This window comes from Panthera uncia (genome assembly GCF_023721935.1).
Source record: "Panthera uncia isolate 11264 chromosome C1 unlocalized genomic scaffold, Puncia_PCG_1.0 HiC_scaffold_4, whole genome shotgun sequence".
NCBI classification, from domain to species: domain Eukaryota; kingdom Metazoa; phylum Chordata; class Mammalia; order Carnivora; family Felidae; genus Panthera; species Panthera uncia.
Genome location: NW_026057585.1, coordinates 97,116,769 through 97,130,405, shown reverse-complemented (window position 1 = coordinate 97,130,405; position 13,637 = coordinate 97,116,769). Strand labels below are relative to the sequence as shown.

Below are 13,637 nucleotides of genomic sequence, written 5' to 3'. Positions count from 1 at the left end.
GAGCTTTGAGAGGTTCCCTCGCCTGCTCCCCTCTGGTCACGAGATGCCAGGATGTGACGAGGACCTGGAGAGCTTGCACGCCCAGGGACAGGTGAAGGCAGAGACCCCCGGCGCCCGCCCCTCGTGTCTGCCCCTGCCCGTGCTTCGGCTTTGCCCCCTGACCTCGTGCTCTTTTCAAGAAGTTCGGGAATGCGGTTGCTCTTCCTCCTCCTACCCTTTCCTCTCCTAAATGCGCGTGCGCACCCCGGCTTCCTTGTCATAGCAGCCCCGGTGGGTGCCTTCTGGGCAGCCTGCTGCGGGCGCTGTGGTCTGCTGCCACGGATGGATTAGTGTCCTGCATTAGTGCCCTGCCTTCCCTGGCAGGTCCCTTGAGAGGAGGCCGAGCGTCAGGGAAGATTATGGACACGAAAGCACTTTGTAAACAGTGCATGGGAAAGATTGTGAGGTAGAGAACCCCGCTCTCCTCCATTCAGGAGTTGGGGGGGGGTCTCCTGGAGGCTATTCTAGAGCACTGGGCCTGGGGCCTGCACCTGCGCAAGGACTGGCTGCCCATTTCCGGTCCCTTCACAGCAGCAGCATGTTGTCATCCTGGCCCCGTCCCTCTTACCTTTTGTGGCCCCTTTGGTAGCCTCTTCCCTGCCTCCTCACCTCTCTACCTCCCACTTGTATCTCGCCCTCGAGGACACCCCGTGTTATCTCCCAAAATACAGAGCTGACTGGGTCACTCCTGATTCAGAGCCTTCGGTGACCCCAGTGCTGTGATCCACCTCTTCTCCCCCCTCTGCCCTCTACCACTCCCGCTTGGGTGACCCCTCTCTGCTCTTGCTGGCCTCCCCCCTTGGATAGACCCGGGGGGGGGGGATCCCCCTCGGATAGACCCAGCTTCTGGCCACCTTCTCTCCTTTGAACACAAGTCAACCCCTACCTTTGTACTTGCTTGTCCCTTGCCTGGAGCTCTGTCCTTGGGACCCCACAGGCCTCAGCATCTGCCTCTTCCAAGGCCCTGCCGACCCCTGCTTCTCTCCCCCGACTCCCCGACATCACTCTGTTGGGGCTCCCCCCCTTTTTTAAGATTTTATTTATTTAAGTAATCTCTACACCCAACGTGGGGGATCGAACTGACAACCCCGAGATCAAGAGTCTCCTGCTCCACCGACTGAGCCAGCCAGGTGCCTGCCCTGTTGGGCCTTCTTGATCACTCTCCGGAGTTGCCTTGCTCAGTTGTTTGGAAGCTGTCTCCTGCACTTGTTGAGTGTGAGAGCAGACCAGGACACGGGGGTCTCGTCGCCATTGTGCCCCCGTGCCTGCAACACGGTCGGGCACGCAGAGGATGCTTCGTGAAGTCTTGAATACACAGATGGTGTAGTCTCCCCTCCCCCGTCCTCTGCCTCTCAAGTGGCTCTTAGCTCATCCCTGTGGGTGGCAGGCGTGGGGACGTGTATTGACGCACACCCAAGTGTGTTTGTGTCAGCCTCGCAGGACCCTTTGTTCCCTGAGAGCGGAGACCGTGCTCTAGATCGCCTCTGCCACCTGAGGGCCACCCGAGGCTTGCTCGCTGCTACACACCTCTGCACAGGAGGTGTGAGGTTGAGGCAGGTGGTCCCGAGAGCCCGGAAAGGGCGGGGAGGCGACGCCAAGCCGCTGTTCCCGACCGTCGCACGCCGTCCCGTGTAGTTGTGTGTCACAGATGCCGATCCTCTGAGATTGAGACAGTACACGTGCTCTCCCCTGCCCAGGAAGGACGCGTGTGCTTCTCCTGACGCCCTTTTCTCCCCACCTCAGGCCCTGTGGGGTCCCGATGGAGGGACTACGGCGCCTTGGCTGTCATCACGGCAGGCATTGCGTTTGGCTTTCACCAGCTCTACAAGGTAAGTCCGCCTTCCCTGTGGCTCCCCTGGCATTCAGCCCCACGCTCCCCCGTCCCAGGGTTTACCTGTGTCGAGGCACCCAGCCCTGGAGCGCGATGGCAGGAGAGGGGCCGCGTGTGGAGGCGGAGTATACGGAGGAACACGCTCTCTGTGCGGGGCGTCTGGTTCGGGCTCCGTGCTGCCCCCGCCTGCGTGGCACCTCCGGACCCCGCCTCGTCTGCTGCACTCAGCACTGCTCCTCCGCGTCCCCACCGCACAGGGTGACCGTGGGGCCCATCCATCTACAGGCCGTGTGCCCGGCACATGCTGAGTGGCCGGGGCATTTCTGAGAGACAGAATAACACGGTGTTTGAGAGCATGGGCACTGGGGCCCGGCTGCTGTGTGGCATCCTGGTTCTGCCACCTAGTAGTAGCTCAGTGGTCTCACCTGTAAGACGGGGACAGCGGTACCTTCCTCACGAGGCTGTTGTGAAGCCCAAAGGAGTCCCTGCTCCTTTGAAAGTGCTGTGTGCCTGGCACCCAGGAAGCATTCTGTATGCTATTTTTCTACTTTAGTATTGGGAACCAGCTTTGAGAATCTCACTGTAATCCTATGTACGGGCTGTGTTTTCTGTTTCCTACATATTATCTTGGCATCCATGTAAATCTGGGATTTTTTTTCCTGCAAACTTCATGGTCAACCCGCTGGATCCCAGACTTCATTGTTCCCAACAGAAGTGCAGGCGTGAAATGAACACGTACTTCCTTGATACCAAATACGAACCAGATACTGACCAGCAGACACTAACTTTGATTTGAAGCAAAGCGCGTCTTTTTGAGGACACAGAGCCGGGGTAAGCCCCAGAGACGACTCTCTACTGGTCCTGGGGAGAAGGCCTCCGCTCCTGAGCCCCTGTGGTTCCACCCCTCATTTGCAGATTAAAAAAAAAAAAAAAGTCTGAATGAATTCCCAGACTCAATATTGTAACTTTTAGCACGTGAAACATGTTTAAACACTGTGCTCTGGGATTCTTAATTTTTGACTTAGTGCGAAATCTAGTGACAGAGTTGTAGCAGAGTATAATTTTTTCAGGGTAACATCTATTCTTGGAATTGGAAATTTCCATGTCAAATCCAGAAGCAAAATGTTCTAGGTCCTGGGACTTCTCCCTCTGCCCTCTGACCCAATGCCCCCCCCCCCCCCGCCCCCCGTCCCCGTCCCCGACCCTGTGTGTTGAAAGCCTGGTTCCAGTCACTGACTGCCTACAGTCATCAAGAAGAATAAAACACTAAGAATTCTCGAAACCACTCCCAGCTCTCCTAAGCAGTACCTAATGGTCACATGGCCGCCCTCGGATGGCCTGCGGCTAGAGGAGCAAAGCAGAGGTATCTTCAGTTCTTTCCATGAAGCCCTGATCTTTATGCCTTAAAAAAGAAAGAGACGTTGGAAGATAAGTCACAATGGTGATGAGAATTTCTTTAGTTTCTTTAAATTAAAAAAAAAAAAAAAAAAGAGGTAAGCGCTGTCATCTTGCTTTACAGATACGTGACAGTTTGGGCTCGGGTAGTGTATGCGCTCCTTCCCGTGGCTTTTTTGATCTCAGAAATCGAATTTTTCGTTAGTTACACGCGTAAGAATCTCTTGACTTGTACACTCGGGAAACTTTCAGCCCAGAACGTAAGGCTACATGTGATGAGTTTCGGCTCAGTTGTGGGTAATAATTCACACAGCGGTTGAAAAGCACTTTGCAAAATAGAAAATGCTTCTATGTGTGTGCTAAATAATGATCTTCGCTGAGAAGTCGCTCTTGAAGTGAGTTCTCCCGCAAACCCCTCGTGAGAGACCTCCTTCTCCTTCTCCAGTATAGCCTTAATGGAGAAGTTGCTCTCTTTTTTTTCCATCGGGGCACCAAATGGAGTAGGAAGCAAAGTTCCTTGGTCACACCTGCCAGCCTGTGCTGTGCTGCCTCTAGTCCCACCCCGTTAATGGTGACGACGGGGCTTACGCTCCTAAGACAAGAGGCGCCAAGTCCTGAGCCACGTTCTTTCCTCCAGCTCTCCCAGCGGCCACCCTGCTGCCTGCCTTCTGCCCCTTCGCACCTCAAAGTAGGCAGCCAGTTACCAGCTGTGCCCCACCTTGCCTTCTTCCTGAATGTTCCAAGACCCCCGTGCTCCCCTAGGCTTCCTGAATTTTGGACCCTGTCACTCAGTTGACCTGTTGCATCCACTTCCTTTTCCCCAGAGCCCGTGTCTTCAGCTTCCGCCCCTTCCTCTCCTGCTGCCCTTGTGTCTGGGGGGAATTTGACTGCATTTGACTCTCACCTGAAGGAAACTTGTTCTGAGGATTCAAGGCTTAGTTTAAAAAAATAACAACAAACTTGAGGTGGGACCTCGTTCGATGGCCTCGGAATACCATCTATTATTCTCTAGTAAAAGGACCAAAGGCCCAGAAGTCTGTTGTGGATTTTCATCTAGTTTCTCAAATTATTTTTTGTTTATTTGACTCATTTTTCTCTGAATAGATAATTCATTCACAAGGTTCAAAGTGTTTAGAGGTTCGGAGAAGAAAGCTTCCCTTCCACTGCCTGGAGGCCATCAGTGGGATCTCTTTCTTCTATCACCTTCTACATTTTTATCTTACAGCTTTTTTTTTTTTTTTTAAGTTTATTTGAGAGAGAGCGTGTGCACGAGCAGGGGAGGGGCAGAGAGAGAGGGAGACAGAGAATCCCAAGCAGTCTCCACCTGGTCAGCACGGAGCTGGATGCAGGGCTCGATCCCACAAACTGTGAGATCGTGACCTGAGCCGAAACCGAGGGCTTACCTGATGGAGCCACCCGGGTGCCCCTTTATCTTACAACTTTTAAAGCAGAATTTTAAATAGTTTTTGTTACTGAAATATATGTAGCATCCGTGAGGTAATTAAGTGAAAGAACCAAAAAGAGACCACATGGACCTTCCTCGCCCCTACTTCTGGGTCCTTGTCCTCGTTCAGAAAGAATCTTAATCAGCCTCGTAACTTTCAAACATCTCATTTACGGTGTTTGTGTCGGTGTCGGGTTTCCAAAACCCAGAGGTGACAGAGAGAAGGTTGGTGGGCAGAACTGGCAAGCCAGCTGGAGAATAACCCCAAGTTGGCACCCACTGCTCACACCCACCCTGCTCCTCGTAGAAATACCTGCTCCCCCTCATCGTGGGTGGCCGAGAGGACAGGAAGCACCTGGAGAGGATGGGGGCAAGTCTCTCGGAGCTGAGTGGCAGCGTGGCACAGACAGGTAAAGATTAATGACTCCATCAAGTCGCCCCTCCAAGCCTTCCCGAGCAGCCCCTTCTCGCCCCGCCCCTCCCCCTCGCCTCCACTTTATGTGGTGACTTCATTTATCTGCTCTGAGAATCTGTTCACATTTGCAAATGAAGCCGCCGTCATTTCGGTTTAATTTGAAATTGCTTGTTTACTGTCGGCGCGGCCTCAATTAATTATGTTTTTACGGAAAGGCTCCCAACCTCAGAATATTAATAAGGGGAATAAAATGACAGCCTTTCTAAGGGCTGTAAAGTTCATTTTTAATTTCTGCTTCTGTGAGGTTTTCAGGGGGGTTTTCAGCGATTTTTTTCCCCCTTCCCTCTAAGAATCCAGCACAGGGTCAAGAGAGGCTGTAATTACTGCGGCTCCGGGGACCCCAGCCACCTCCTCTGTCATCGACTCCACAGGGCTGGCGTTCATTACCCGGTGCCCCAGTGATGGCCCAGATTAGCTGGGACCTGTCGCACCAGAGGCGGCTTTTCCTCTTTATGAACTTGTTTACTAGACGGAGGCTCTGAATCTAAAAACTCAGGCAAGCGAGAGAGCCACTGTCCCAGGCAGGAGTCTGTCCCACTGGGGTGCACTTGCAGAGACCCCAGAAACGCTCTGGTGCATCTGGCCCTGGGAGGCTGACCCCAGGGCCCACGGCTGGGACACGGTCTGGTACCACCGTGGCCCCCGGGAGCTACGGCAGCCTCCGGGTTGGGTACGGAGGGCAGGAAGGAGTGTCAGGAAAGCGGGATTTGCGGTCTTCAACCGCGCCCGGTATCGTGTGGGTCTGAGAGGCGTTTCTCCCAGCTTCGGAGAATCCGAGAACTAACTGCACGGTTGAGGGGCGTGAGATGAGGGACGCGGACGCAACCGAAGTCGGAAGAGCCAAGCAAATCCTGAGCACACGTAATTGGAGGGGAGAGGTTTTGGACGGATATACTGTTGACCACGGACAAGTGCACAATAGAAAGATGGAGTGGAAATCCTAGAGGTTAGATGCAGTGCAGGCAGATCGCCCGGAGTGCAGATAAATTATATGGATTGTGGGGTGGGCGATGACCACGGATAAATCAGATGTGGCAGCTATAGGTGTGTGGACAGAGAAGGGAAGAATCTGTGTGTATCATTTAACAGAGATGTGACTGCTTTTTCCTCCCAGTGACTCAGTTACAGATGACTTTAGCCTCCGTCCAGGAGCTGCTGATTCAGCAGCAGCAGAAAGTCCAGGAGCTCGCCCACGAACTGGCCGCAGCCAAGGTACTTGTCCCTGACCCGCTCGGGTCCAGGTCTGCTCTGCTCGGTGCTCTGCTCGTCTACAACGTTCCACGGGGTCTGACTTTGTTCTTCTCATGCCGGATACACAAGCAGGGGCCCACACAGTCCTCGCAGAGAAAGGAGGCGGCCACCGTCCCGTCTCTCCTGCTCCGTGTCCCCTCCTCGCAGGACGGAGGAGAGCCAGCTCTCTGCCTGCGGCCCCTCCTGTGGCAGCTCACGCCCACGCTCTGGAGGTGGCCGGTATAGACACAGGGTGGTCTCCGCTGGCACTTTACGCCACGTTAGGCCACAGGTCACAGCATTTCAAGAGCGAGTCCAGGGAGCAGGGAAGTGGGGGAGTGTGCCAGGGCCCTGGGCGAAACCCTGCATCCACGGGCAGATTCTCAACACCCAGGTCTCGGGGAATCAGGGAGCCCCTAACAGAGCGCCAGCTGGGATTGCCCGGGGCTGTTTCCGTGCCTTACTTCCCAAATCTGGAGTAGTCTTGGCAATATCAGGTCCTGGGATGAGACCTCTTGGGTCGAAATCTGCTTCTGCCGCGTGCCAGCTGCGTGAGCACAGGCAAGTTACTTAACCTCCCTGACTTACTTTCCTCATCTGTAAAATGGACCTGTAATGGCACCCCTTCACTGTCTGCACATGCTTACAACAGTGCCCAGCTGCTGTCAGCTCCCGGGATTGCAGGCTTCTGGCCCAGGCCTGTAGGTGCATGACAGGGTCATTCCCGAGGCATTGAGACTGAGCCCAGGGGACAGTGGTCCAGTGGCTCCAGGATGTCCACTGTCCTCCCCAGTCCATCCCCGTTCGTGTGCTGCTTTCTGGTCGCTTCCACACAGCCCGTGCTGTAGAGGAACCTACTCTGAGTGGCTCTTCCAGGAGAAGCCCCAGCCGGTGCACCACCAGATGTGAGACAGCACTCAAAGCTTTTGCGTTTGCAAAACGAAGTGAAACCGGAATCTTTCTATTTCTGATGGAATCTGGGGGTACCTCCTGTGAAGAGGGGTCCCCGAGAATCCCCTTTCCCCTTCTTGGTACCCCACACACGAGGTGCTGCCTGCACTTCCCCCACAGAGGCTGCGGTCGCCCACGGCTGCCTCTAGCTGCTGTGCGCACTCCCCGTGGGCTAGCGGCCCTTAAAGCAAGCGGGAAGCCTGTATTATGGCCCCCGCCCCACTCTCCTCTATTATCTTTGGAAGCGGTGGCCTGCCAATGGCCAGAAGCCATTCCGGAAATTGGAAAACTGTTTGCAGACCTGAAGCATTAAGATTAAGACCACATGTTGCATTTTAAGAGGGGAGGGGGCCCAGGATTGTGCTCGGTGGTTGAGCGCTGCCTCTGTGGGTTTCTTGTGCTTGCCTCCCTGCTGGTCCCGCCCCCCCCCCCCCCCCCCCCCCCCCCCCCAGCTGCCTTCATCCTCTCCTGTCCTGATGAGGGGCTCACTGGTGCTGTGTTGAAACCCAAAAGAGGGAAGACTTTGGTTACCCCATAAACCAGAGACTCAGAGCTGTGTTTTCTCAGCTGTAACGTAAGTTTTTATATCTGGCTTCCAAACTCCTACTGCAGCACTGTAAAAAATTAAAAAGAAGAGCGTTAAGTAATTAAAAAACCTACATAAAACTGAAGGCTGGGAGTTTTCTACAACTGTTTTTTAAAGAGACTGGCTAAAAAGCCCCAGATGTCAGATTTTATTTCTAAATCCTGGCATCTGGCACCATATGCGTTTGGAAATTTGAGTCCTTTGTAGGCCGGTGAGTGGAAATTGCTCCCTTGTTAATGGGCTGCTATGGCTTTCAAGGTCTCAGAGAAGCCAGAACAGTGGCTCCTGGATCTGCGCTGTCTGGTGGTCTGGAGCGAGGACCCCGAGGGGATGTGTGTGCGGGCGACTGGTGTTTGCAGTGGTTGCGTGCGCTCCCGCCAAGACCTCCGGCCCCTCTGAGGGGCTTCTCCCTGTGAAGGAGCGCTCGCCTGAGCAGGCCCAGAGCGGCCCCCACCCCAGGCTAGAGGCCCGCACAAGGCTGGTGGGACCGTCCAGGGCCCCTCCCCGCTGCCAGCCCGGGTAGAGGTGTCAGGGAAGCCGGGGCCTTGCACGACTAACCAGTGCACTTGAAGCCACCGGGAGGTGGCGTCCAGCCTGGTGGATGCAGGCCCGCGCACCTGGGCCCGTCATGTCTGGAATTGGCCCATAAACACTTCACAGGCCGCTTGGCCACCGGCAGCTACCACCTGGGGGGCCACCGTTTGGACTTTCCTCTTCTCTGTCTGTCTCAACAAGATTTGCCCAAGAAAGCTATGGTTGTCTGAAGTTTCTTTGGAAAATGGTCAAATCAAAGGGGAAAGGTATGCATGGAAAGATGGTATTTGTCCCTTTCTCCCGTGGACCCTCTTCGGGGAGAGAATCGGAGTTCAGTCCTAGAACAGCTTCTTTCCCTCTGCTGAGCCTTCAGAGTCATCCCCAAACACTGACTGTGGATGGACTGTGTGGCCTGCATGCTGTGGTAGCTTTGCACTTAGTGGGGTGCGGCCTGGGGGCCCGACCCCGCTGAGGAGGGAGACGCAGGCCTCCCAGGAGCACGGGAAGGTGCTCCGAGGCGAAGCCTGTCTTCCGGGCCTGCTTGAGATTGGAGCTGAGGGCCGGGCCGGGCGGGTGCCCAGCGGTCTCCCTGACCCCCCAGTACAGGCACGCCTCAGAGATACTGCGGGTCTGGTTCCAGACCACCATAGTGAAGCAATTATTGCAAGAAAGCGAGTCACGTTACTTTTTTGGTTCCTCGGTGCACGTGAAAGTTCTGTTTATGCTATACTTTATTAAGGATGTGGTAGCATTTTGCCGAGAAAAACGTACCTACCTTAAATTTAAAAATACCTTATTGCTAAAAAATGCTGATCGTCATGTGAACTTTCAGCAAGAGTCCTATTCGCTGATCACAGATCCCCACAACGAATACAATAATAATGAAAAAGTTTGAAACACTGTGAGAATTGCCGAAACGTGACACACAGACACAAAGCAAACGGTTCCGGGGCACCCGGCGCCGACAGACTTGCTCGATGCAGGGTCGCCACGGACCTTCCCTCTGTAAGAACGCAGGTCTGCGAAGCGCAGTAAAACGAGGTAGGCCCGTACTGTGGGGTTGTGGTGGCTGCCGGTCTCACCCCCGAGTCCAGTGCTGTGTGTGGTGATCTCTGCAGGGAGGGTGGCTCCGCTGGTGTAGTTGGTGTGGAGATGGGAGTCACCTGTTCTGTTAGTTGGTTTTAATGGGACGTTTCAAACCCGTGACGGAAACAGGGCTGCAGCCCGGACAGTGTGCTTCTGTCGCACAGCTGGGCGCGTGTCTCAGCCGGGCTCTGCTCGTGCCCCCAGCTTGCTTTGCGGCCCCTGCCAGACAGTGGGTCATCATGTATCGCAGACACTTCCTGTTTGCATCTCTTGAAGGATAGGGGCTCTTTTGCTGCTGGTATTTTGCACAGCCAGAATACCGTTACTCTACGGCTAAATGCATGTCACAATTGCTTAATATCATCAGATACCCGAACAGAGTGGTGGCAGTATTTGTTTTTAGGGTGCCGTCATTTAAACAGAAAGACCCAGGAGGGTAGACCCCTGGATGGGCAGTGGCAGAACCTTCCCAAGCGGTCTCCAAGCTGGCACGCAGGACACAGCACGCCCTGCATCCTGCTGACGCTGCGGCCCCTCCCGCCACCCTGGCTGGCAGAGCCCCACGGGGCGGGAGGGGGGGGTGCCGCTCTGATCCTTGTTCTCCCGTGTTTTGACTTTCAGGCCACTACATCTACCAATTGGATCTTGGAGTCCCAGAATATCAATGAACTCAAGTCGGAAATTAACTCCTTGAAAGGGCTGCTTTTAAATCGGTAGGAGGAGAGAGGGGGTTGGGCTGTGGTTCTGCCCCAGCCTGGGGCCGCCAAGTGGGAGCCCCTGGGGCCTGTCCAGCTGTCACGGGAAGGGATGAGACGAGTCCCCCTGAGGGGTCCCTGTCTGTCCAGCCCCTCATTGAGCCGGGAGACTCAGGGGTTGAGTTTGGGAACCTTGGGAGCTTCTGTTTTCCCTCCCCCCGGGGGGCCCCTCCCCCCCCCCCCCCCCCCCACTCCAAGGGGGACAGCCTGGGGTGCCTTGTCAAGACCCGGTCAGGGACAGCTGCAGCCAAAACACGGGACCTGGAGCTGAAGAGAACATCCCCATCCTGAAACAGGGCCTCCAGGCGGGGCCATCGCCTCCTCCTCCCTCCTGAGCCCTGACAGGACCTCTCAGTGGACAGTGTGGTCCCAGAGAAGTTCCTCGCAGAAGGCCAGGGAGTCCTCAGCTGGAAGGATTCTCCGATTCAGGGCAGGGGACAGAAGCAGTGCCTGCCATCCCGCCCCTAGCTTCTTTGGTCTCCTCCTGTCCTGCAGTGACAGCACCTGCCATGAGCCCCGACAGTGGAGGCCGTGTCACCAGTGCAGCCCTGAGCGGAGGGGTGACCAACCTGCGCTGGCTTTAAATCCGCAAGCCCTGTGCCCCAGGAGCCACTCAGTCCCGAGGTGGATACTGGGATGGTTGGCCACCTGGCCTGCAGGGCACTTTGGGTCGGCCTTGCCTGGCTTCTCACTTCTCTGGGGTTTAGGAGGGGCTCTGTGAGGTGGTCCAAAGGTACACCCACTTGGGGTCAAGGATTGGGGGCTGCAGGGGTCTTGTGGCCCCAACCAGGGGACCCATTTCTCTAAGCCACCTTCTTGTAGGCCCTCTTGGGAGAAAAGAACATGGCCCTAAGAGAGGTGTGACCGAGCTTGGCGACTAGAGGGTTGTCATTAGGAGAAATCTTTTGTGTTTCTGAACCTAGGAGACAAGAGCCTTTGAGGTCAGGGGGACAGAGAGCAGGGAGTTTGGAAACTTTGGAGGCAAGGAAACCGCAAACTGCATTTTCTGTTAGCATCCACGCTGCCTTTGTTGTACGCACGCCATGCTGTGGGGTCGGGGCATTGGGGGGAGCTGTCCTGAGACCAGCGCTGGTGGACCGTGGGCAGCCCAGGAGGGAGCAGGCCATTGTCCTAAGCCTTTGTCCTCTCGGCTCAGGCAGAGATGGGCCTGCCCGCCCTCGAGCCATTGCCAAGCGGACCTGACCTCCCGGGTCCCTCCTGCAATCGGCTTAGGTCCGGGCTGGCCCAGGGCACCGGCGTTACCCTTCTGGTTGTGAGGTCTCTGAGCCCATAGCCAGCGGCCAGGCCTTCCCACTTCTGCCCAGGCCGGAGATAAGGTAGACGGAGTCGAGGCCACGTGGCTTGGGTCCCCAATTCCCTGGCTCAGCCTCAGTTCCCTGCTGGCCCCTCCATCCCCAGCCCTCTCTCCTAGGGACTAAGGACTGGGAGGGAGCGGGCTTCAGTTGTGACAGCCCCTGAGGCCAGCTGTCCAGTACCTGCCAAGAAAGGCAGGCCTGGTCCAGGCAGGGAGGGCCCGGGAGGCACCCTGAGTGAGGCAGGGTGCTCTGAGGGCACTTCTGGCTTCCACTTCTGCTCCAACCTCCAGCCAGCCAAGAGGCCTTTTTTCTGGGCGGCAGGGTGGGAGGTGGGCGGCCCAGTGCGTCCTGCCCCCGGCTCAGCGGCCCTGGGGGAGTGCGTTGGCCGGGGGACGTGTGCGGCTCTGCCGAGCGAGGGCCCCAGGGTACCGGCACCGACCCTGCTTCTTCTCTCCCTCTGTCAGGAGGCAATTCCCACCGTCCCCCTCGGCCCCGAAGATCCCGTCCTGGCAGATCCCGGTCAAGTCCCCGTCCCCCTCCAGCCCCGCTGCTGCCACCCATCACAGCAGCAGTGACATCTCGCCCGTCAGCAACGAGTCCACGTCATCCTCGCCCGTGAAGGAGGGCCACAGCCCCGAGGGCTCCACGGCCACCTACCACCTGCTGGGCCCCCAGGAGGAGGGCCAGGGGGTGGTGGACGTCAAGGGCCAGGTGAGAATGGAGGTGCAGGGCGAGGAGGAGAAGAGGGAGGACGAGGAGGAGGAGGATGAGGACGTGAGCCACGTGGACGAGGAAGACTGCCTGGGGGTGCAGAGGGAGGACCGCCGGGGTGGGGACGGCCAGATCAACGAGCAGGTGGAAAAGCTGCGACGGCCCGAGGGTGCCAGCAATGAGAACGAGCGGGACTAGGCCCCGAGGGCAGCCGGCCTCCGCTGGGCCGCCTGGCCGGGTTCCTTCTCCTCCTCCAGCTCCGGGAGGGCCGCCTCGTGCAGGCGGGGCCGAGCTGTCGCAGCCTTCCGCCTCCGTGGGGCCCGAGCTCTGTGCGCGGGGACGAGTCTCCGTGCAGCCGGCCTCTCTGTCCTGAACGCCAGCCCCAGCCTGCCGCTTCCTCCGCTCGGCCCCAGCCGGCTGGGCCTCGACCTTGTTCTCACGTCCGGCTGAGGGCGCAAATTTTCCGGGCCCGGGCCCACCTCAGCCCTGTCTCCCAGACGGAGGTCGTGTCCAGGGCGTGTCTGCTGAGCATCTTAGCTAACCTAACACCGTGCATGACAAGAGGTAGTTTAATTACCTGGCTCCCGGTCCTCCGCGGAGGAAGAGCCGCGTCGATGTGGTATCTGCTGACCTGCCGCCCTCCCGTCCTGCCGCGGCTGCTTCACTAGCCTCACAAGGGGCCGGGGGCCGTCTCGTCGTGTGTCCAGAAGCCACGGCCCTGTGCTCTTCTCTCTCTCGGCAAGGGCCTCCCGGGGCCCCACAGCCAGCTCTTGTCCAGAGGCTGCGCCCCCACGCGCCGTCCAAGCCCCACCGCGCCCGTCGTCCTTCCAGACAAATGAAATCATTCTGCACTTCTCCCGTCCTCGCTCGCTCGCTGCATCGTGACTCAGCTAACCCCATGGCGAGACGTGGTTCTCACTCCCACGTAGGAGCCAGGCGTCAGGGCCCCCCCGTCTGCCCCCCGCCCCCGAAACACATGTTCATTTGTGTGATCAGGTATAGGTTTCAGAATATAAGATACTACTGTATATAATTGTAATAAATACGAGTTGTCACTATTTAATTCCTGCCTGCGGCTCCCTGTCTGCTCGCGGCATCCTCTGCCCGGGAGTGGGTCTCACCCAGGGCTGTGCCCCTGAGCCCGGAGGGGGGCCGGGTGGGTTGCCTGGGCAGCCCTTCCCGTGGGCCCGATGGGTGACAGGCCCTTTCCTGAGGCAGGTTTCATTAGCCGGTCACCGACGACGGCTGGAGGGTTTGGTCCTCGGCTCGGAGTGTGGAAGGGCG

The 13,637-nt window shown here is 57.1% G+C and overlaps 1 protein-coding gene across 1 annotated transcript in view; it reads left to right on the top strand.

Moving 5' to 3' along the window:
- PEX14 (peroxisomal biogenesis factor 14) overlaps positions 1 to 13,416 on the top strand; it is a 143,868-nt gene extending 130,452 nt beyond the window's left edge. The window contains exons 5-9 of the mRNA XM_049618125.1: positions 1,783 to 1,868; positions 5,017 to 5,119; positions 6,299 to 6,396; positions 10,193 to 10,284; positions 12,107 to 13,416. Of these exons, the coding sequence (XP_049474082.1) occupies positions 1,783 to 1,868; positions 5,017 to 5,119; positions 6,299 to 6,396; positions 10,193 to 10,284; positions 12,107 to 12,551 (824 nt within the window). The 3' untranslated portion in view covers positions 12,552 to 13,416. The remainder of the gene's footprint in view (positions 1 to 1,782; positions 1,869 to 5,016; positions 5,120 to 6,298; positions 6,397 to 10,192; positions 10,285 to 12,106) is intronic.
- Positions 13,417 to 13,637: the final 221 nt, after the last annotated feature.